Source organism: Antennarius striatus, chromosome 1 (genome assembly GCF_040054535.1).
Source record: "Antennarius striatus isolate MH-2024 chromosome 1, ASM4005453v1, whole genome shotgun sequence".
In the NCBI taxonomy this organism is placed as follows: Eukaryota; Metazoa; Chordata; class Actinopteri; order Lophiiformes; family Antennariidae; genus Antennarius; species Antennarius striatus.
Window position 1 is genome coordinate 17,390,026 of NC_090776.1, and position 24,389 is coordinate 17,414,414.

Consider the following 24,389-nt stretch of genomic DNA (forward strand, 5'->3'; position numbering starts at 1 on the left):
ATGATACAAGAACTATACACACGGATACAAATACACACATATATATATATATATATATATATATATATATATATATATATATATATATATATATATATAAATATATAAAATATATGCCAGGCAGGAGGCCTAGAGGAAGACCAAAGAGGAGGTTTATGGATGTAATGAGGGAGGACATGAAAGTAGTTGGTGTGAGAGAAGAGGATGCAGAAGACAGGGTTAGATGGAGACAATTGTTATATATTTATATATATATATATATATATATATATATATATATATATATATATATATATATATATATATATATATATATATATATATATATATATATATATATTTGTATTTAGCCAGCTTCATCCAACATCGAGCTGTCCAGTCACCCTGCTCTAATTTCTTTCTCATGAAGCCTCAAGAGTCCTCTCAGTCTGTCTCCCACGCACAGAACAATTCAGTACATTAATATTCATGTTTCTCATCTGGAAAGTAGACATTCAGCGTCTGTCTCTCCCAGTTTTGCCTGTGATGGAATCCCAAACGCTTGTCGGACTTGATGTCCTCCGCAACTCCGAAAGGACAGAGGACAGTGGCTTTCCTCACAGAGCTGTTACCCCAAGCACAGAGAAACTTTTGTTTGGTTGTTTCCAGTAATTTTGCATTGTAGACAGACAATTATATTTTATATTCAACAGGCTAAAGGCCCTGTAAGATGACACTGTCAGCCACCCGTCCACTGTGAATGATTTGGTCATAAGAGCATAGTGGATGAAAAATAACTTTGTAGTAATTGCTGTTTGTGAGCAGTAGTCGAGCTGTGACATTAAGTCAATCAGAAGAAGACCTGACTGGACTGTCCTGTGTTATCGGGACTTATCAAAAGGCTTTTGTAAAGCCTTATGCAGAGGTTATTTTACCTCAAGAAAGTAGTGCATCCCTGGGATCCGCTTCAAGAAAAATGTGTGCATCCCAACATGACATTTATGCATCCCAAAAGTAGTAACAGAATATATGGTAGAAGCGTAAACAAAGATTGAGTTTTTCCATTAGTACAATATAAAAACAAAACTGTTAATTTTACTGATTTTATAAATAATGTCATAATTGTTTAAATTAAAAGAAAAAAAGACTAAAATTATATATTAGTGTAATCAAAATTTTAATGCCTGGTAGTCATTAAAAAAAGTTTTAAAAAACAAAGGATGTAATAGTTTTATTTTTCACTTTTGCTTTTCACTCAAGTTTTCTTTGACTTTAACTCATATATTCTTGTGGACACTGTACCAAGCTGAAAGAATCTTCTCCACGCATATTTCAGTAATATCTGTCTTTTTCTTGATAGTTTTTTTATTCAAGAAAGCACTCATTGTCACTTGCTTTTTCTCCAACTTTTGCATCTTTTTCAGAGGCAAGGTGATGATCAATCATCCATCCATTCATTTTCTGAACCGCTTTATCTGACGTGGTGGTTCGTGAGGAGCTGGAGCCTATCCCAGCTGGCCACACACACACACACACTCATACCTCTGGTCAATTTGGGACCGGCCAATTAACCTGAGGCACATGTTTTTGGAGCTGGGAGGAAGCTGGAGAACCTGGAGAGAACCCACGCAGACATGGGGATAACATACAAACTCCATACAATGGTGTCACTCCCGGAAAATTTAAAAAGGTGTTCTATGAACAAAAATACCAAGAAAAACACTGAGTACACGCAGCACTTTATTTACAAACTGCATCTGTAAAGGAGAAGATAATGTCTGATAGCATAAAACTGGTAACTGACTTATAAAGAGTCCATTTTTAAAAACTGTGGAAAAAAACAAAACAATGCAAGTGTCTCAGAAAATATAATACACATAATTACTTCTGTGAAAAATATATATCTATTTGTCATAAAATGTGGGCTTATATGTGTAAAGGAGTATAAAGACAACTTTTATAAATTTCATTTTACCTTCAGGTAAGTCAAGGTAATTATATTCAATTAACAAAATGAATAAAAAGAAGTGCTACAACAGCACCGACTTGCATCTTAAGGGTGTCAGAAGCACAAACATTAAACCACAACATAGAGACATTATATTGTTTCTACATTCCTCCTTTACAGAATTTCTGTAGTTCCCATCACCCTGTTTTTTATACAAAATTTACATTATATATATGTATATATATATATATTGGTGTTTCATTACAAAATTTATGTTTTACAAACAGTATATAGCTATTGTTATAAGATATAGATGTATATTTCTTATAAAAGAATCAATGTCTGTTTGTTAGCTTACTTATCAAATGATCGATGAAAGCTTGTTACATTTGCAGGAAATCAGATACTTTGCATTCTTAATTTTCTGTGCTCTACTCTATCTAGTTCATACCGACTGACTGTAATCTTGGTTAAAAAAACAAGATCTAAAAAATTATATAAATCTATGAAAAGGCCCATAAAATGTGAGCTTGTAAACTACAAAAATCTACAAAGACAATGAGAAGCATTAGGTGGAAGTCTTTTAAAATGCTTCGAACAGTCCTCGTCCTCTTTTGAAGTTACCACTTTCTTCTGGGATGCAGTGACGCAGACTAAGGCCTGACTTCTGTCCCACGGTTCACCTGCTGTGATATTTAGCCGCAGGCCACTGATTGGCTGACAGGCTGATGACACAAATCTCTGTGGCCGTTCAGAGCAGAAGGCGTTCATCGTCTGTGTTGGTTGGTAGTTCTCTTCTAAACCAAAGTCAAGATCATTGGCAGGCCCGCTGCACTTGATTGATTAGGTCTCCAAAGCGATCAAAGAGCCCCTCTACCCATGCTCCATTCTCCAAACATTTCTGCACCATCTCTTGCTGCCCCAGGTCCCCCGTTTGCACCTGCAGAGATGCAACCTGGCAGGCAGAAAAATCAGCAAAGGTTTCAAATAAAGCTCATCACAACGACACTTTCACCACAACAATAAACACAATCAACTTAAGCAGTGACTCAGCACTAGATCCTTTTTCACAAACTGAAAATGCTTCCTTCAGCAGCCGGCAGAACACTAAGGGATGGACAAAATCAACCATCCATCACTGTGTAAAAAGAACTATTGATTCAAAAAGGCTAGCACAGCAAGCATGCACATGTGTAATGATGTCTCACCTCATCCTTACACATGAGGTATGTGTGGTACTTGTAATGCTGCAAAGAGTGGTACAGAGAGAACCACTGAGTTCTCTGCTGGTCCACAGTGTACTCCTAGAGGACAAGAAAGTCACACAATACATTAAAAAATATGTATATATATGTGTGTGTGTGTGTGTGTGTGTGTGCGTGCGTGTGTGCGCATATGTGTATTTTTAAGCTACTGAACAAATCAAAAGCAAAACATGAGAGAAAGAAAAACTGTGGTTTGGAATAATAACGTGTCAGAACAACAAAATAGTGACGTAGGGACCCCTGCTGGACAAATGTTGATACTACAATACAGCTTAAAAGAAACATCCGGTCTAACCTGGGGCACTTTGTTGGGCATCTTGTAGGGCTTCAAGGTTTTCTTGTTGTATGACTTGCCACTGAGACGCACTTTAAAGGCTGGAGTTTCCCCATCCTTCTTCAATTCTGTCACCACTGAAATCTCTGGGAAGTTGTCTAGAGCCGTCTGAGGACACAAGCGTCATCAGAAAAAACATCCTGAGTTACTTGGTGGATTTGGTTTTAATGGTTGTTTGGATTTAACAAATTGCTAAGGTTTAAAATCATGCAAATCTCAGTTTACCTAGCAACAAACAAAGCACTCTATTAACAATTTGGCCTTTTGCTAAAGAGAATGTATCTAATAAAAATATATTCATATTAGAATAGACCCATCATATAGTTAAAGAAACTCTTCACCTGTACACTATGTGGAGTTTCGCAGACACACCCACCTTCAGGACCTGTCCTATGTGTAGTTTCTGAAGCAGGCGTTTCCTGTTATCAGTGATCATCCCATCCACTCTTTTCATATGTGGTAGCAGCAATTCATCTTTAAAAATTTAAGAAATTTTAAAATAGTTCTTAACTCAACATAGCTAAAGTCCGTTTTTATATCAAACAATGCCTCGAAGCATAGAAGGTCAATTAACTAACCGTTTGTCCTCTCAAGTGCTATCATCACATCTTCATCCAAGGCAATGCTGATGAGCAGTTCCACAAAGCTTTTAAACGTGTCCTTCATGGTTCGCGTGTTGAGCAACCGCGAAGAATTTTGCACTGGAGGGTTTAAGTCTAGAAATGTATGTACGAGTGACAAAGGTAAAAGGTCAGCAAGGTGAGTGTGAGAAGAAATTTACACAAGTGTACTCAAACTAGCTTCAATGAGAAAAGTCAAGACGCGTCTTCACCATCTTCTTCAGCAGATGATCCTGAAGCAGTGAACTCCTCCTTCCATTTCCTCCTCTTCTTGGGTGGGGGCTCTGCTCTAGGCTTAGGTTGTTTGATTCGAGGCTTTTGAGTTTGGGAGATTGAAGAAGCATTGGCTGTCAAGCCCAGCAAAGTCTTCACCTGAACACTCCTGGGTAGTTGGACAAAAACAAACTATTACATCATCGAAGAATGAAGTTACTGAATTACATCAGTTGATTTACTTAAAGTACCTTAGCGTGTTCATTGGTTTGCAGCGCGGCTTCCGACTACAAACTCGTACATACTCCCTTTTGTTAACCGTGTCCAAGAACTTCACATAAACTCTCTGATACATGGCCTTAGCATCGCCAAAATATCCAAGATACTACACACAAAGAAAACCGTGTTACATATAACAGAATAACGGTTTGAATTTGTAAATACACCTGCATTCAATGTGTTGTGTCTTCTCACACTCACACTGTTGGTCGCTGAGAAGACTCTCCTTCCATCTCTCAACTCAGGCACAAATTTCTGCAGCAGGGCCTTCTGGACTTTCCATATGGCTGGAGGTTCACTGCCTGCTCTCATTGTCATCTGGACACACAGACATGACATTGTTTCAGAACTGGCTTGATATGTATATCACACTTATTATGACAGTCACAGTGTCAGAATATGACTTAATAAATGTTTAATTCACTCGTTGCCAGTGATATCTATAGATGTCAATTATGTTGTACAATGTGGAGGGCTGGGGGATGGGTGTCAGTGAAAATCAGGCTTCTAATCATGGAATTTGGTACAATGACAACTGATCCAGTTAAGGAACAGAGAATGGAGAATCAGAGGACCACGAAGAAGTTGCAGCAGCTTACAATGCAACATTGTGGTTGCTCTGAGCAAAACACCTTACAATCAGTCAAGAACAGAAATAAATACACTCACAAATGTCTGGAATTTCGAAGTAAGTCCGCCAAAGGGGATCAATTGCTACAATGTACTGGCAGCGAATGAGTTAACTTAATAACAGTTATGATCCTTTAAACCATTTACTGTGCTTTACCTTTAAGATTTCAATATCCTCAATCCTGACGACAAACTCATCTCTTTCCCGGTACATTCCCTCCCCTCCGCTGTCTGAGAGCTCCTCATCTGTAAGTCCTTCCATGGCCACATTCATCAATTGCACAGCCAACTGGCCAGGGTTTGTCTCTTTGGACTCATCTTTGACCCCAAACTCTGCTCCTTCTGAGACAGCATTCGTTGTCGGAGAATCACTAATGACTTGTAACAAACAGACTTTGGCAACGCTGTGTGGCATGGTGGGAACTTGGTCAGGCTTCATCACGGAGCCAGGCATTTGGTTATCTGGAGAAGGGGTGTAAATTTATGAATGTGTTCAAGAAAAGCAAAGGAAAGAGAATAAGAGCTCAACAAGACCCCCCCCCCTAAGTACAACTGATTGACACTATTTTTTAAATGGGAGATAATGCAAATCACAGTATAGAAGTCTAATTCATACAGGTATTGTCTAAAATATGACTACAGTGTAAAAAAAAACAAAAACGCCAAAATATGAGATTATAATTAACAGTGCTTTATATTACTCAAGGATCCTCAACAGAAACTTGACAAAGCATCAAAAGTGTGATAATTCATCCTCATTAGGTACCAACAACCACAGTCCCAGCTGCTATTATTATTATTATCATCATCACCAATAAAAGCCTTGCTACTGATGATGGTTGCTCATGTCACATGATTTCCTTAACCAATGGTTGGATATCTTAAAATGTTCGTAGCTCACGTCAAAATCAAAACTTTTTGGGAGGACTGTGGTCCACTTTTGATGGGCATCACATCAGTTAGGAACTGACTTTTCCAGTAGTATAACATACAGCAGATATCTTAAGAAATACCTTAAGAATTGCTGCACTGAGCAGGGTTCTCTTTCACAGTAATGCTCCACCACTGGACAGTGTTTTGCCATTTTCATCTAACCGGGGTGGCAGTGGCTCAGTGGTAAAGCGGGCAACAGACGGGTCGCCCTATGATTCAAGATCAGCGGTTCAATTCCCGCTCCCGCCCCCCAAAAATACCCAGAGGTGAGCTGACAGTGGGAGGTGTCAGCTCACCTCCGGAGCACTGCCGAGGCGCCCTTGAGCAAGGCGCTGTCCCCTTTACAAATTGCTCATTCGAGGCGCACCAAGAAGAAGCTGCTTGCCACTCTACCTCCCTTGCATGCCTACAGGCCCCCTTGTGTGTGGTTGTGTGTATTACAGGGGCCTGTCCACACTAATATGCATGCGTGTGATTTGATTGACTAACAAAAAACTAGAGTGTGCGTTCTTAATTTCCCTTCGGGGATTATAACAGTGTATTAAATTAAAATAAATTACATTAACCACACCATTTCTCACTCATCCCATTTTTCTTAAGGTCTTGCTCAATACAGTATAATTAAAGATACAACAAAGTTGACTAATGACACACTTCAGCAGCGTAACATTACCTGTCCGGGTTTTCCGATCTGAAGATTCATCCAGAGCTGAGAGTGCAGAGCTTATACTGTTCCTCAAGGCCTGGTTCTTCCCAGTGTTCTCCTCTTCATCAGAGCTGAATGATGGCAGAGTCTCCAAGTTCTTCTGGAGATCTTCATCCAAACGCTTCTGCTGAGAGCTCACTCCTTGAGTGTCCTGGGGAATCAAAGGCCCGGGCAGAGTCTGCAACCGAGCAGGCAAAGCAGATAAAGTACATGGCAACGGTTTGGAGGCAGTGCAAGTCTTTCTGGGACGACTGAATGTCCGTGTGGGACTTGGTGAGTATTGCTGTTTGGGGCCAGATTTGATGAAGTCGAGGAAGGAGCCAATAAAGCCAGTTTTGACTTCTGGTTGTTTTTCTTCCACTTCACGGATCTTCTGCCTGATTTTCTCTTGCTGTAGACAACCATCATATACGCCCTGTGAAGAAGATGGTGAGCTGACGTCACTACCCCTGGAGTTTTGCCGCTTTGCCTGCCCACTACGCTTGGCCGGTCTCGCCTGTCCACTGTCGTCCTCAGAACCAGCTGGTTTGGTCAAGGACTTAGAGCGAGTCTTTTTTTTGGGAAAGTCTTCGCTGCCTTGACAGTCTTTGAGGCCATCTTCGATTTTAATGCACTTTTCATTACCCTTAGTTCTGTTCTGGAGTCCCGAGGGGCCATATACCTGCTCAGATAAATGATAGTCATTTTCTGAGCTCCCTCCATCTCCATTTGTGTCAAGCTCAGAATTACTGTGATTGATAGTTTGCCCTTGACAGTGTGTGGCAAGCTGACCTCCATTTAGTGTCATAGTGTTAGAGTTGGTGATGATCTCATGTTGTGCTGAGGAGAAACTCGGTGACATGTGCCTTACGCCTACAGTCTGGAAGTGACTCTTAGAATCAATTGGGCTCGCCATCACCCCCATTTGAGCCTCAGCAGAGGATGAAGCTTTGACAAAGTCTTGCGGTGTGACGCCACAGGCCGCCACCGTTGCTGCCAGGATGTCGTCAACATTTGACAAAATATTTCTGTCATCCGTGAGTAGCATGGAGTCAGGGAAGCAAATGGAGTTTAGAGAAAAGTGGTTCTTAACATCATTTGTTTGCTGATTTTCTGACTGGCTATAGTGGTGTTTGGAGGAATCAGACACCACAGTCTCCTGTTGACTGGGGGTTTCTGTGACATTTGGCCCCAGCTGCTCTCGATCCATGTGAAGATACTGGACATGAACAGGGCCCAAATCTTGAACAGGTTGGACATCTTGCACTGATACAACCTTCAAAGAGTTTTGACCATGTTGTAGGAGGGGCTGCTGGAGAAGAATCATTTGGTTTTGCTCAAGGAGAACCTGAGAGCTGGGGATGGTGATAAACTGTGAATTGGCTGACTGGGTTTGGCTCTGGGATTGACTATGATTCTGGTGGTTTGGTGGAAGTGGCTCAGCAGATTTGAATTGGAGAGGGTGCGGCTTGAGATGCTCTGAACTAAGCGGAACATGTGAAGATATAATACTGGAGCTTGTGGTTTTTGTGTTGGCAGTTTCTTCACCATTGGAACTGCTGAGATGAACGTGCTGTTGGCTAAGCGAACTGACCCTTTCACCCTTTGTATGCGCCGTGTTCGTATGACCCAATTCTATGAGTTGGTCATCTGAGCGCGAATTGCTTCGAATAACGCTTTGTGTTTTCTGTTGATCGTCTATTTTTGAAACAACAAAGATGACATTGTTGTGAGCAGATATGTTGTTAGATGGAGCGGAGGCCTCCATAGATGTGTGCTGAAGAGAATCTATGTCTTGGATAGGAAGCTCTTCCAGTTTCAATTTGCTATAAGTTGGCTTTATGTCTTGAGCAGGAGAAGAGAAGGTAGACCGTGGTGCAGACAAAACATATTTATGTGGCTGCGTCTGGTGCTGGGACAGAGTGTCGAGTGTTTTACCTCCCACTGTGGCCTGCATCAGGTTGTAATCCTGTGTGGAATTTGAAGTGGACAGACTCTGCACACATGGTGATGCATAAGAGGAGTTAATTGACTGCTCAAGCGATTGTCCTGTGGTATAGCTCTGAGACTGAGTCACTGAATCTTCAGACTGAGATGTATAAGTAAAACTTGGGGCACCCTGAGAATGGGATGCAGCATAGCTCTCAGACAGATTCCCCTGACACAATCCCTGAATCTGGGTTCCGTATTGGATCTCCTGCTCCTGGCTCAGCCCTGGACTAGAGGAGTAAACAAGCGTCTGACTAACAGATGCAACATTGTCAGACTGGCTGGAGAGGGAAGGCAGAGTTTTGTAAAGTGGGGGTAGCTTGTCTGATGTGGAAAAGGAGGGCTGTGACTGAGTGTGGGGGGTGATGTAAGTTTTGGACAGACTACTGGACATTAAACTGGATAGCTGAATTGACTGCTGATTAGCAATCACTGAATTCTGCTTCTGTCCTGAAGGAGAATAATGCTCGGGGGATCTTCTTGTATGATTCTGGGAGTGCTTGTGACTTTCCTCTCTTCTGTCAGGGTGTGGAGCTACTTTTGAAGAACACTCTTTAGACGTCGGCAAAGATGTGGGTGAATAAGCTTGGGCAACCGAGTCCATTTTGGGTTGTGGAACACGACTGACCTCTTGCGCAGAGTCTGCTCCAGTGGAAGTGATGCAGGACACTGGAGTCTGATGGGATGGGTCCTGCTGGTAGGATACATCCACTTCGGTGCCAGAGCCAAAGTATCCATGTAAAGAGTGTTCTGAAGTTGGCAACTGTTCAGAGGCCACGTGAGTGCTGGAAGGCCTCTGGTGATGTTTGATAACACTACATTCACGCTGAAGAGCTCTTTCAATTGAGCCCGAGAAAACAGTGGCTCCATATGGTTGTGGGGAACCATGAGAGGCAGGAAGGGTTGAGGATAGTAAGCTGAACTGTGGTTGTAGGAGGTGAGGAGCCGACTCCTGTGCTGACCGGTAAGTGGAGGACTGAACAGGCAGAGTTGAGCCCAAAGTGGGGGCAGACAGATGGTTGAAGGCCAGTGCAGTGGGAAGCACGGACTGGCTTGATTTGATATGAAGTAGGGGGTCATGGTGAGAAAACAGGCCATTGGTGGAAGTGCTGAAGGCAGGATCCTGGAGAGCCAGAGAAGAGTTTGTAGTGTAACTCCTGGCAGGGTAGGCACCAGTGTGCTGGTAGGATGACAGGGCAGAAGGAGAGGGGAAGGTAGCAGTAGAAGGCAGGGCACCAGTCAAATACAGCTCAGTGGTGGAGGAATTGGTACCTGTATTGCACAGAATAGACAAAAACAAACAAAAAAGTCATAATTTAATGTACTACTAATGTGAAATTATTAGGATGTAAAATTCTTGTATGCGTTTACATGCTTGAGAAATAAATCTGTAAATGCGGACAATGCTTCCAATATGTATGGAACTGAAAGATTTACATTTCAAAATGTGGATACTTCCCACAGATATTCAAACTGGGAGCCAAGATGAGCAACATAATTATCCCAGCTCTTAGGTGGGCACCCAGGATTGTCTTTGATTTAGCGTCAACAAAATGTGAATATTATCACAACCTGCTTCTCTATTCCCAAGTTTTTGATTCAACATTTGCTGTTTGTCAACAAGTTCAAGAGGACAGTCACAATGAATTTGAAGTAATTGCCCCAGGTGTCTCTGTAACATAACTCTCGAAAGAACGAGATCCACATATACAGGTGCTGGTCATATAATTAGAATATCATCAAAAAGTTGATTAATTTCAATATTCCATTCAAAAAGTGAAACTTGTAATATATAATGTATACATTCATTCCACACACACTTATTATTTCAAGTGTTTATTTCTTTTAATTTTGATGATTATAACTGACAACTAATGAAAACCCCAAATTCAGTATCTCAGAAAATTATAATATTGTGAAAAGGTTCAATATTAAAGACACCTGGAGCCACACTCTTCAGCTAATTAACTCAAAAAACCTGCAGAGGCATTTAAATGGTCTCTAAGTCTAGTTCTGTAGGCTACACAAGCATGGGGAAGACTGCTGACTTGACAGTTGTCCAAAAGACGACCATTGACACCTTGCACAAGGAAGACAAGACAAAAGATCATTGCTAAAGAGGCTGGCTGTTGACAGAGCTCTGTGTCCAAGCACATTAATGGAGAGGCAAAGGGAAGGAAAAGATGTGGTCGAAAAAAGTGTACAAGCAATAGGGATAACCGTACCCTGGAGAGGATTGTGGAAAAAAAAAACCATTCAAAAATATGGAGGAGATTCACAAAGAGTGGACTGCAGCTGGAGTCAGTGCTTCAAGAACCATCACGCACAGACGTATGCAAGACATGGGTTTCAGCTGTCACATTCCTTGTGTCAAGCCACTCTTGAACAAGAGACAGCGTCAGAAGCGTCTTGCCTGGGCTAAAGACAAAAAGGATTGGACTGCTGCTGAGTGGTCCAAAGTTATGTTCTCTGGTGAAAGTAAATTTTGCATTTCCTTTGGAAATCAAGGTCCCAGAGTCTGGAGGGAGGGAGGAGAGGCACAGAATCCATGTTGCTTGAGGTCCAGTGTAAAGTTTCCACAGTCAGTGATGGTTTGGGGTGCCATGTCATCTGCTGGTGTTGGTCCACTGTGTTTTCTGAGGTCCAAGGTTAACGCAGCGGTCTACCAGGAATTTTTAGAGCACTTCATGCTTCCTGCTGCTGAGCAACTTTATGGAGATGCAGATTTCATTTTCCAAACAGGACTTGGCAGCTGCACACAGTGCCTAAGCTACCAGTACCTGGTTTAAGGACCATGGTATCCCTGTTCTTAATTGGCCAGCAAACTCGCCTAACCTTAACCCCATAGAAAATCTATGGGGTATTGTGAAGAGGAAGATGCGACATGCCAGACCCAACAATGCAGAAGAGCTGAAGGCCACTATCAGAGTAACCTGGGCTCTCATACCACCTGAGCAGTGCCACAGACTGATCGACTCCATGCCACGCCGCATTGCTGCAGTAATTCAGGCAAAAGGAAAACTATATGCTCATACTTTTCAGTTGGCCAACATTTCTAGAAATCCTTTTTTTGTATTGGTCTTGAGTAATATTCTAATTTTCTGAGATACTGAATTTGGGGTTGTCATTAGTTGTCAGTTATAATCATCAAAATTAAAAGAAATAAACACTTGAAATAATCAGTCTGTGTGGAATGAATGTATACATTATACAAGTTTCCCTTTTTGAATCAACTTTTTGATGATATTCTAATTTTATGACCAGAACCTGTATGTACTGTATACTGTACCTCAGTATGTAAATTTCTACCTCTGGCAGTGGCGTGACAATTGGAAACACTACTTAATTTAGTCATTCATTTGAAGTTCATTAAGAGTTTTCTGAGCAGTCAGAGAGCTTTCTCAGAGTGCTCTGAAAGTCTATGACACAGTTTAATGGTTTAGTCCTACTCTGCATTTATTTTTCAGTTTTATTCAAACACTGTGAATGTGCAATTTACTAATTATTTTAGTATTTTATATGACACACAGTTCTATTTATCATGAGGCTCATAAATGACTTTTTTTAATACAGAGCCCATCCTAAAGTCTAAAAACAACAAGAAATACACAGAATACAGGGTTACATATAAAATCAACACATATCTTGAGTTATTCCAGCTATGTTCAATAAAATAAGTAAATTATATTCATGATAAAACAACAGCAATATTCAGCTAAACTACAGTATGTGATAAAATACTGTTAATTTTTTGTCACACACTGTGTTAATGTTAATTTCTCACCAGTAGGCCATGAAGGGGGTCTGAAAGGAGGAAGCAATGAGGCACTAACAGGACCAGCCTGAAGGCTTCTAGACTCCATGGCTGAAAGGAAGCTCATGATTGAGGTTTCTGAAGTACTGCTGCTCGAGTCAAGTGCTGTTGGCAGTAAAACAAGAAAAGAGGAGTAACTACAAGAATGGAAAAGAAAGTTAAAAAAAAGTTATTAGGCCATAATGCCTAATAACTGCATAAATTTGCTTAAACCATTTTCAAGATTACAGGTAGTCCTCAAGATATGAATAGCCGACTTACAACATTTGTAGGAACAACCACGCGGCGCCATATCTGACTATTGCACCGCAGTTCCCCTACTGCTCCAACCCCTGCCGAGCAGCACCGTTACATACACGCATCTCCCCCGTCTTGTTCTTGTAAGTGTCAATTTGAGCATCTCAGCGCATCAGGCTTTGTAACTCAGATACTTTAGCATTTATCATGGCTGATAAAGCAAAGGATAGTGCTAGTGGTATTAGTGTAAAGCATAAGCCAAGTGATGATAGTGGTAGTGGTAGAGAAATGTGACTATCTCTCCGATGACAACTCTGCCTCTGAAAGATGTTAACTCCTCCCTCGTCTTCGCTCTAAAGAAGTGGTCCCCAAACTTTTTTTGCGCAATGGACCATCTTAACGTCACACAATATTTTCATGCACCAGACTTGAAGGTGTGGCAGATAAGTACAACATAATAAAAGGATATGACTCTCATAAAAACTGGTATTTTAAATTTCTTTTTCTTTGAAGTTGTAGGTTCGTCTGGCTATTTTATGCTTCGCAAAGAAACTTTCCAAAGATGTTGGTTTGATTCGTTTTGCTTGCTTGGGAGTTTTAATTTAGCTTTAATGTGCTCTGTGTCACCGGCTGGAGCGGCCCCTTTAAGAAGGTAGCCATGTGACCAAGGGAAGCATCTTGCCTCAATAATGATTCATAAACTCACACACATACAACCTTTCTCCAGGGGCAGCAGTGGCTCAGTTGGTCGAGCAGGTCATCCAGTGTTCACAGGATCAGCGGTTCAATTCCCGCTCCAGCTCAGCTACCACAGAGTGTGAGCTGACAGTGGGTGGTGTCAGCTCACCTCCCGAGCACTGCCGAGGTGCTCTTGAGCAAGGTGCCACGCCATGAAGGAGCTGCCTGCATCTCTACCTTCCCTATAACTGCATACTTACAGGTCCCTTCTGTGTGTTACGGGACCTCTACACACTATATATAAGCATAAGCTTGATTAATATTGTGTGCTAAAGTGGACTAATAATTTCCCTACGGGGATCAATAAAGTAAATTAAAGTTAAAAGTAATACAGACGTGGCAGAGAGAATCCAATAATTTTGCAAAACAAAACATTGTTTGGAATTTAATAATAAGTAAAACAGAAATAATGTAAGTCATGTATTCTTTCTGTGCGGTCCGGTACCAATTTATCCATCGACTGGTATGAGTCCGCGGACCGGTGGTTGGAGTCTAAAGGTAAGTTACCTTACAGTAGTACAGTATTTTATTTCAGTTATGTTTTGTTTTTATGTCCAGTGATCATTTCTGATAAGTCATTGGTAATAGTGTTTTTGTATTTAGAGATGTTATGGCATTTAAATAACCTCAAATGGCGATTATAGATAAATAATGACTTGTGAATGATTCAACTCATGAATAACCTATCGCAACCAATTGTATTCGTAGGTTGAGGCCTAACTGTACTGCCTTCACCTTCATATGACAGAAGTCCTACTTGGTACACATAACACAAGAGCAGAATCTAGAGTAAAACAATACAGAGGCGTCTAAAATCCAAAATATCTTCCTGACCAGATCCCACCAGAGTTAATGTGCAAGTTCATTCATTGTTTTTGTGTTCAACTGACTTCTAGAAGACACGTAGCTTTCAAAACTCACCTGCTGCAGCAGGAAGATGTGATGTAGTGTAGGTAGGAAGCTGATGGGTGGAAGTGTAGCCTTGCCGCTGGAGGAGCTCTGCATCAAGGTTTGCCGTACCATAACTGGAACTGCATCAACAAATATAAAACATATAGTACATACGCTGCTGAGCAATGAACATCACGTTTGATCTCTTGACACACAGCAAACTTGTCTTTAAGTAACAGTTTTGCAAAGTCGAATGTCAGCTGGGAGACAAACTCTGAATACCTCCTTATTATTTACAGAAAAGGCATTACGAGCTCTATGACACATGAAAAAAAATGTGAAATACAATTTATAGCATTTTGACTAATGGGGGAGAAATTCACAAACTCTTGAAATATTTATTAGGATTAAAGTAATTTCTCAATCTACTTTTGGTTCTTTGCTTTACGCTTCCATGAACACTAATAAATCAAAGCGGGTTACATTTTATAAATGTCTGATGAGTATTTAGTTTCCTGCGTAATTTCACCACATTGCATGTCACTATTTACGAAAGCGCCTTTCCAAGGGATGATATCTATTTCTTGGTGTTAACTATAAAGACACAAACCTCTGCTATTGCGCTGATATGACTGGAATGCGACCAAAGAAACTTCTTAACCTGCAACCTGATGACCAATATTACAGAATGCTTGGAATCTTTCTGCAGCCTCAGGAAGTCTTGTATAGTTTTTGGCTTCTCTTCAGGTTGCATGTGAGCTTCTGAAGTTATTTTTGTTTGTTTTTTTGACTATGAACACATAATGATTTATTTTGTACCAGATAAACAACTTTTTTCATTAAGAATGATCCTTTTTAACTAGTACAGTACATATGCAATAGAACATTAAACGGTGTTGAATCTGATCATAGGTACGCCCTTGCTGCTACAACCCCAGCAGGGTTTGCGTTTACACTTACATTTTACTCGATGTGCAATAAGTTAAAACACAGAAATAGATCCCATGTCTTCACTTTAATAAAAAAAAAAGACAAATATCAACGTGCACGACACGTCGTGTTCGCTATACTGTACGAACACATTAGTTACTACTTGGCTGACATGACTAGCACTGGTAGCTACCGATAGTTATCTGTTTTGTTTCGGCTTTGGCACCTGCGTGTGTGGAAAACCGGGCAAATACACAACGACGTGGGCTACCTTAGCTAACCAAGTTAGTGGAGAATTACAATGATACCTGTTCTCGTTTGCACTTTCTCTACATGGACATGTTGAGCAAACGGGGGACTAGCAAAAACTAGCATTGTGGGAGACGATAAACGGATATTAAAAAAAAAAAAAAAAAAAAACTCGCACAAGTCAAAACCTCAACAACTCCGAACAAAATTCCGGGATTTCATGGTTTCCTTCAGGGTTTCCGAGAACAACAACCACGGTATGTTTACCGATGAGAGAAACTAGGCCCTCCGCCACCGATATTTCCTTCAGTGGGCAGCCTCTCCTTTATCTTTTACCTTGGCTTGACACTAGCTGCGCTGCGGTCATAGGCCCAAGAAGCTACGGTCTGCGCTGGTGGTGCCAGCGAGCCCGCAAAGCTGGAGGTAGGGTAGTTCCTTTCCATCATCCGGTGAAAGATTCACTTCCCCGACGGAGCTTCGTGGAGCAGCGGACACGCATCGTAGCAGCCCGGGTCCGACCCCACTGCGCGACCGACCAGGGCAGACGAGTCCCGTCAGAGAACTACAGTCCAAAAAAGGCGCCGTTAAGCTTTGCTGGATCTTGAATGAAAGTACACCTTTGTCACCTGGACAATTTCGTCATTTTTTACCTCTCAATCGCGCTTCTTGAATAGTCGTGCAAAGCCTGCATGGGTCCGCGTACCCATGTTACTTTATTTCCCAGGATGCACCGCAGAGTTTAGCTGGAAGTTCTGTTCATATCCTTCCCCAAGTCTGAAAGTTCAGATGCTGTGCGCTCCAGTCCACACGGTTCCTGGGCACGCCAGAAATTCTACAGGACACCGTAGTCTGAATGTGGGGGTTTTTTCCCTGGAATATTTGACAAATGTCTGATAATGTTAAATTTGATCTTTGGATGCATCTGGAAGTGACCACTTTTGAGACTTTTCTTTTTAGATAAACAGTACTTTGTGATTTTATCAGGTTATATGTACCAAGCCCATACCTAGCCCAACATAAAAAATTTGAATGGCAGCTGTGCAAGACATCTATGCCAGCGAAAGAGGGCCGACAACAAATTGAGACAAAATTCCTAGTTTTTGGTAGAAACACAAGTCAAACTGAACCCTGGATTTATTTTTATTTTTTAAAAACCCTAAAATAAAGTCAAAGTTTTTGAAAATTGGGAATAAATAATTTGAGATGTGCCTCTTCTTATGCACATCTTATGGGAAATGTTTATTTTTATATACAGTATGAATTTGATGTTTATTTAATCAATGATGAAGTCTTCAACACAATAGCCCAGAGACATTTTACACTTAGTACATACAGTACTGTACAATCCACCCCCAACTGAACAAAAGAAATCACAGTTGGAACATAGTCTATATATTTTAATTTCAAGTATGCTTCATCTCAGCTTCACTAAGGTTACCCTCCAACAAACTGCAATCATGTAATAAAACTTTTATGCTGTACCGTAATTTACAAGGACAATGAAATTGAATGTTTCTGCATCACATAATGTAAATGAGATCCCAATCCAACAAGTTTTTATGTTACAAATTAAAGAGGAGTGAATTTTCCCACATGTTGGAAATGATTGTGCTGCATCCTTTATATGTGTTGGAATATTTTCTGAGTTCTCATAAGCTTATGTTTTTATGCATGTTGTAAAACCGCCTCCGATGAGCTTCTACCTCCAATAATCCATATTGTAATTCAATACATAATACATAATAAAAGCAAAAATGACTTCACAGATCTTAAGAGCGTTCATACCAATTCATGAATCATATACTTCCTTGAACATTGCAAAAATGCATATCTGTATATTTAAAAAACTAGATGACACAAAGCTGAGAGTAATGACTGAATCTAAACAGTTGGTAGACCTAAGAATCACAAGCACTTGTATTCTCAATTAACACGTCCTTGAATATATTAATAATACTAATCATAATGCAATTAAGGTTTTCTTTTACAACTTTTTAAGTATATCTCACATTGCAATTAATACTTATCATGTAATGAGAGAATCCTAGTAAGCCCTTCTATAAATATGCTTGTCTAAAGTAAGGACTGAGGAATTCCAAGTATATTGTATAAAGGTCTCAATTTCCACACACCGATTCTTCATTTTCAGGCAGAAAAAAAAAAGTAGACAACTACAAATGCATTAGGATATTTGTCACAGGTTTGATGTTATGAGACAAAGTAATTACTTTTGTGAAAACAGTTAAAGGTTTCTACAGGGGGACATTTTAACACAAGCAGGTTAAAAAGGGGGTGCTAAAAAGATGAGAAAAATGTCCTGCTAACACTAACAGACCACAGAGATTACAAATATTACAGTGGAAAAAATATAGTTAATCAGAGCAATGAATGGAGAGCATCATCATAAAACTTGTAGTTATGAAAAAATGGCATATAAAGAAAAGCAGTGAAGCACAGTGTAAATGTTGTAAACAGTCTGGTTAATGTCACCAGACATGCCAATGTCATTGTGAAGTCACTACCGTTGTATAGTTCCATGAGGTGAGCTAAGAACAAAAGAAAGTAATAATGTATGTTAGAAATATAATCACAAATTACCTGTCTGTGATTATGGATATATACAAGGAAACCTCAAAAAAGGAATTGTGCAAATACCCTGGATAGGGAGGAGGTGGGGCATCATGCTGCCCACTTTTGGCAATTGCCTGCTCATAGGATGGCAGCCCTAGGGGGTCAATTTCTTCACTGGGGGGAGGTGGGTGAGCTGGTGGCACAGGCTGCAAGGACACCTCCTCTAGCCGTCGCATTATTAATGCAGCATTACTCCTCCTCGGTCGGCCCCTCAAGGAGCTGTACGAAGACAGTATGACATGTTATATCATGTCTTCCATATGTGACTGACTTAATGTTTTCAGGTATTACTGTGAACCTTACAGACAATTCCCATACTTTTATTTTAAATCTGCAGATTAATCAATATTTGCAGCTATACAGGGGAAAGAGCATTTAATATTGGAGAAGAGCAGCCTCAAATTTTGCTGTAAAAAAAAAAAAATGTTCAATTTGTGAAATATATTTACCTTTTAGACATGAAGTAATTTTGCTCAAGTGCCTTGCATTATAACCTGTTCATAGCCTCAGAAGTATCTCAGTTACATGCATGAAATGGTCCATTTAATAGAAAGTACATTAGAATAATATAAGTACCACTGTCAGTAAATAAAGACCCTCTCACTCACTTGGCTCGGTTTAGGTCGCCCTTACATTTGCCATGACAGAAATACCACACCATGAGGCCAACAACAACAATGGCAACTCCACCAGCGATCAGTCCCACCAAAAGAGATGTCACATCAATTCGACTTCGCTTGTCCTTATCTGTGAATCATCAGACACCACAGAGAAGGGACAGTGAGGGACAATGGCAGAGATGAAGGATATCATGTGAATATCAAATGTCACATGCCTTTTTTTCCATCTGATTTTCGTCACATCTGAATTCAGGGACTGCATCCTTCAAAGGCTGTATTTGAATACCAAATACAGGACAAGACCATCCCATTTCAAGCAGTTCTACAAATGCAACCTTTCTTTTCTGGGGCCACAGAGGATGTTTTCTGAGGATATTCTTAGTATTCTAATTACATTAATTTTACTATTACTGTATGACTATTATATTTACTACAATCACTAGAGCTTTTACTATAACCGGCTTTAACGCTACCATCCCACCACAGCTTTTAGTACTAATAGATCTACTAATAACTCTTTTCTGACTGGAACAAAAACAGGGGCAGAGATATTTATAAGAAGTTGTTTAATTTCAATATTATTCTTTTTTTGGACAAAGCTTGGCTTGACCTTAGCAGCACTCAAATGGCACTGCCCCATAATTGAGAGATAGCCCGATTCCACGGATTGAGACCAGAGTGCAGCACGGTAAGATTTTCAGTTACAGATCTATATATTATGAATCTTCATCATAAATGAAAAACAAATGAGCATTGAAAACGTAGCACTCATCAACAAAAAGCATATGAGCAACACACAGGTAACAGACCCAGCAATCATTTTCAGAAGTGTTTGTGCTGTTGAACAAGTAGTGAAACTGGTTTTGAAAGCGCTGGCAACATGGCAATCCCAGTTTCAGGATGACACATTTGCTTCTAAAAACATACCTGGTTACTACTTTCACTGTCACATTTGCAAACTTAAGGCTACAATGACCTGTTGACAAAGTTGGATATTTATCTTATCCTCTTACCTGAAATGTATGACTTCCAAAATGCCTCCTAAAAACAAAACAAAAAAAATTAACATGGCACAATCCACACAAAGACCTCATGAAATTATTCCAAGAAAGAGCCCCTTGAACAAAGTCACGTAACTGTATCTGGGATGTTCTCGAAGACCTCCCTTGCCTCCTCGTAATTGCAGATTTCTTCGAAACATTCCCTTTCCAGATTTCCAGGAACAAATATCTCAAAATCAAACCGATTGAACATCAGATGGCGACCCAGGAAGGAATTTGCATCCCCGTCATCTACAAACACTGAAAAGCAGCCCAAATCATGTTTATCAGGATGAGTTATTGATGTAGGTTTACATAGCAGGAGAAAAAATAACATGGCCCCGCTGTTCAAATCACATTTTTAAAAAAGTTTGCTGCATACGTGGTATGTGTTAAAAGACATTGCTTAACGCATTATTATTGTCACAGCTATACTTATCAATTATTTTTTATGGCATATAGCATAAAAGTCATATGTCTTTGTGAAAAATAACAAAACCCAACTAATTTTAGTAAGTAAACTATTATAATATTGCTTTCCTTTCCACTAACTGGAAACTCAAACAATATTTAAAGCAAACTATTTTACAGCCAATAATTTCAAATGAAGTAAAAATACAACATAAAAACAGCTGTGAGCTTTTCCTGTTCTGCTGGTAGGATTAATATACAGTAAATTAATCACTTGTTCACATTTCTGATATACGATTTCTGCAAATATATCAGTAAGGTTTTCCTTAAATGGTTACTCTCAGGTTTCTTGCGCTGTTGATTGAAATTAAAATGAGCAGCTATTCATAAGATAATCCCCACATTTCCACCCATGGTTCATGGCAATCTGTCGAGTAATTCAAGTATTATGAACGAAAATACCCTTAAAAAAAAAAGACATTCTTATTTTGAATGTAAGGGTTAGAGAAATGGGGAAAATCCTGGATTAGGCCATTTCACATGTAATGTCATAGACAGTTCTACGCTTCACAAAAACTCTTCTAAATCTCTCAGATAGTTAATAGATGATAATTAATGGTAAGAGATGAATGTCTCTCGCTGTTTACAAAAAAATCTGGATCTATCAATCTGACAAATCTGACAAAATCTCTCATTCAGTATTTGTGTAATCTTAACAATCATGTAACAAACAAACAGAAGTGATTGGTTAACCTCCTCTAATGACGAAGACATCAACTATGTATTACCCAGTAGTGTCAGAATTATTCTAAAACCCAAATTGTGCTGTAATTATTGTGTGAACACGTAACTGTTGAGAAATTTCTTTGGAATGACAGAAAATTAATTTTCCAATATACTGTACACCTAAAATGAACCTCATAGGAGCCTTTTTTTTTTTTTTTCATTGAAACTTGAAATCTACACATGACTGCTGCACCCCCATCAATGTTGGGACTCATCCCCCCCCTGCGGTCTGCATCTAGCAACGCCTCTGAACAAAATACACTACATTCGTATCCCAGAATATATATCTCACCTTCGTCATCTTGCGGTCCTTCATGCGTCAATAGCCTCCTCGTACAAACCAAATCCCCGCATGACAGCAGATGAAGGAGAAGCAACAGGTGGAACAACATGGTCAGGCGTGCACCTGCGCGCAGCTTCGAGCGTGGGGCATTAATTGGCGGCACGAAGTTCCTTCGGAACTTGAGACCAGAGTACCTGTAACACCCAGCTTCTTCAAACTACAAAATGTACACGTTTAGGTAGCCAGGAAACTAGATATCTATATTCTACATTACCTGTAATGACAGGTGACACATAATGACGGTCAAAGTGCAACAACCGACTGAAAAAACTACCATGAAATGAAAGTACGCGTTGCCCGACCCAACGCGGACAGAAACAGGAAATGCTCAGCGATACTTGGAAAAAACAACTGTCCTTAACAACTTCCTTTATATTAAAATACCTCCTTGCAATAATTTCTTGTAAAATACTATCAACAATAGCCGCAGGAGTTTCCGGAGAGTCACACAGGGTTCCAGTTTACTGACAAATAAAAAAGAAAAGAAAAGTTTGTTTACTCCAAAACAAGTGTGTCTTCCGACTCTGTACCTGCGCAGACCTAACCAATCGATCGCGTTTACCTGGATTGATATGACGGGTGATAAAATGAATGAAGTGCGGCCGCTAGGTGGCAGCTGAAACCAAGAAAGGAAAAGGAACTTTCTGCACGGGGGTTTCCGTAGGCTGGCGCGGTGTCCGTGATGGGGCATTTTAATGCATTTGCGCTGAAAAATTATAGCAAATAATTAAGACAGATTTAGTGATCCTCCTCAGGAGGTTTGGTCAGGCTTGAACAATTTTTGTGAGTAGCAGCAATTGTTCTATTCTCACATTAGCACTCAATAATTAAACTAATATACCCCTGTAAAAAGTCACTACGGATTGGACAGGGAATGGCAGCTACAAGAATGTCATACCATTTGCATGCCGTAGAAACATGCCCAGGTTCTGGAATTGAGATGACCTGACAAATTATGAGAGGAATGAGTATTTAGTGACCCACCACAGTCCTTCCATACAAGCAGTCTGTAGCACAACAGTGACAGGCCGGCCATGCACTAGTCAAACGTGAAACAACCTAGAAACAAGACTGGCATGTCCACCTGGTGCACTTCAGGAACATGCTCCAAATAACCCCCGCTGCAGAGACTGAGAAGTTTGCCAGCCACACATGATAAAACTACTGACCGACTTTGGCACTGCGCCGCCAAGCTGCCAAAGCTGGGCCTAAATCAGAATGATCACTCAGGAAACCTCTTGGAAAACAATGCTCTGTCTTAGAATCTTTGCATCAACACTATTTTAAAAGTACTGAATCTTATTTTAACATTTTTCACAAGTTAAGGAGCTGATATTTTATATCACTATGCACAGAGTTTGTACGGGGAAGAAAAGCCTGAACTCATCTTGACAGAAGTGAGTCATCTCTGATAAAATACTGGTACTCTTGCTTTTTTCACTACAAAGAATTTTAAGTATGCTAACAACAGAGACACCACAAAAAGCAAATCATGGTGCAAGATAAAGTTTCCCGGCAAACCATTGTCCATAGTGTTTATGTTTAATAGTGCGATCGTAAATACACATATCTGTCTATGAGCTTCTGGCCAATGTTTATGTGAAACAGAGATAGGATGTCATTGAACATTATCTAGCTGGACTACTGGATGGTGCTAATTGAAGAGCAGTGAGAGTCCCTCTCCTGTGTTCGGCTTCATTTCTGGACACTGTCAGCTATACATTTTCCCAGAGGACTGATGATATTTTTTTAAAAAGGGTTAAAAAAACAAGACATTGTAGGCCTTATCAGTGTAGAAAATATTAACACCTTACACCACATACAGGTGTATCAGGGTTTTATTTATTTATATTGTGTCGCTGTGAGGGAACTTGTGGTTCTGCATTAGTTCAGAAAGTTTTTGTAAAACATCATAAATTATGGATGTAAGGGGAAAGACATATCTGCTGCTTTAATCTCTGACTAAAGGGTTTTGACTGTGGGAATTCAGTGGTTCCCATATGTTTAGAGTTTAAATTCTGTGTGGTGGGAATGTGAAAACCTGATATCTTTTTTGTAAGTTTGTAAGCTACAAAGATCAAGGCCTTTCATGAGCACATAATATGTTCTTATGCAAAACAATTGTCCCTCCAAAATGCAGTGGAGAGGAATTCAAAATCCAAAAACGTAGCTACTCAAAAAGTATACAAAGTACAATTGCAAGGTTATATTTGCTGATAACCTGAGCTTCATGTACAAAAGGGGCCAGTTTCTAAAGGTAATGTCAACTCATTTTGCTTTTCATTACCACACAATACAGGACTACCTTGATCTGACTGTGATAAGAACAGATCGCAACATTTTGACCAGATAAACCACAGAATGAGCACATGCAAGACATGTGAGTTGATGAACTCGCCACAAAACAGCTGCTCAAAGTCACTGAGACAAATTAGTTACGAGCAGAACGAGAAATTGCTGTCCAACATGACGAAAGAAGCTGAGAAGTTACTTGTGGACAAAAAGGAGTATATGCTGTAAGATGGAAGCTGAGATATATGGCTTTGCAAAAATGTTGTTAAGCCTTGGTCACATCAGTTTCTATCAGATCTGTGCTTCACCTTGTGGGTGGCTGTGATGAGGTTATGCTCTTGAGAATGTGTTTTGTGATTTACACCCACTGATAAGTCAGAGATGCTACTCTTCGTGGACAACTGGACAGAAGTGAGCAGTGATCCTCTGCAGACTTCTGATAGGAGAATGAGCACACTGCAATAACAAATGTATGTGTGTAACATAAATGTAATGGTTTTGTAATCGAAGCTAAAATATTTTGGCAGCAAGG

At 40.1% G+C, this 24,389-nt stretch overlaps 2 protein-coding genes across 2 annotated transcripts; both read right to left on the reverse strand.

Moving 5' to 3' along the window:
- Positions 1-1,365: 1,365 nt before the first annotated feature.
- On the reverse strand, positions 1,366-16,507 carry qser1 (glutamine and serine rich 1). The gene is made up of 14 exons (XM_068311678.1): positions 16,385-16,507; positions 16,071-16,296; positions 14,586-14,695; positions 12,660-12,794; positions 6,875-10,147; positions 5,426-5,730; positions 4,840-4,956; positions 4,611-4,744; positions 4,359-4,528; positions 4,105-4,242; positions 3,903-4,000; positions 3,488-3,634; positions 3,136-3,231; positions 1,366-2,882 (listed from the first exon to the last, which is right to left on the reverse strand). Exons 2-14 carry the CDS (start codon positions 16,178-16,180, stop codon positions 2,742-2,744), a joined length of 4,974 nt encoding a protein of 1,657 aa, XP_068167779.1. The 5' UTR covers positions 16,181-16,296; positions 16,385-16,507; the 3' UTR covers positions 1,366-2,741.
- Positions 16,508-17,028: 521 nt separating this feature from the next.
- Positions 17,029-22,089, reverse strand: prrg4 (proline rich Gla (G-carboxyglutamic acid) 4 (transmembrane)). Its single transcript, XM_068311691.1, has 7 exons — positions 21,780-22,089; positions 21,515-21,699; positions 20,123-20,286; positions 19,999-20,026; positions 18,974-19,112; positions 18,390-18,584; positions 17,029-18,280 (listed from the first exon to the last, which is right to left on the reverse strand). Exons 2-7 carry the CDS (start codon positions 21,612-21,614, stop codon positions 18,253-18,255), a joined length of 654 nt encoding a protein of 217 aa, XP_068167792.1. The 5' UTR covers positions 21,615-21,699; positions 21,780-22,089; the 3' UTR covers positions 17,029-18,252.
- Between the last annotated feature and the right edge of the window lie 2,300 nt (positions 22,090-24,389).

Bases quoted from the DNA above. Each gene is read 5' to 3' on its own strand.
- prrg4 (XM_068311691.1), bottom strand. From the start codon at position 21,614: ATGTTGTTCCACCTGTTGCTTCTCCTTCATCTGCTGTCATGCGGGGAT. The intron at 20,027-20,122 runs GTTACGTGACTT...TTTTGTTTTTAG, and splicing joins TCGAGAACATCCCAGATACA to GAGGCATTTTGGAAGTCATA. The intron at 18,585-18,973 runs GTGAGTGAGAGG...GTCTTCGTACAG, and splicing joins GGCGACCTAAACCGAGCCAA to CTCCTTGAGGGGCCGACCGA.
- qser1 (XM_068311678.1), bottom strand. From the start codon at position 16,180: ATGATGGAAAGGAACTACCCTACCTCCAGCTTTGCGGGCTCGCTGGCA. The intron at 10,148-12,659 runs GTGAGAAATTAA...TGTGCAATACAG, and splicing joins ACCCCCTTCATGGCCTACTG to GTACCAATTCCTCCACCACT. The intron at 4,243-4,358 runs GTGAAGACGCGT...ATACATTTCTAG, and splicing joins ATCATCTGCTGAAGAAGATG to ACTTAAACCCTCCAGTGCAA.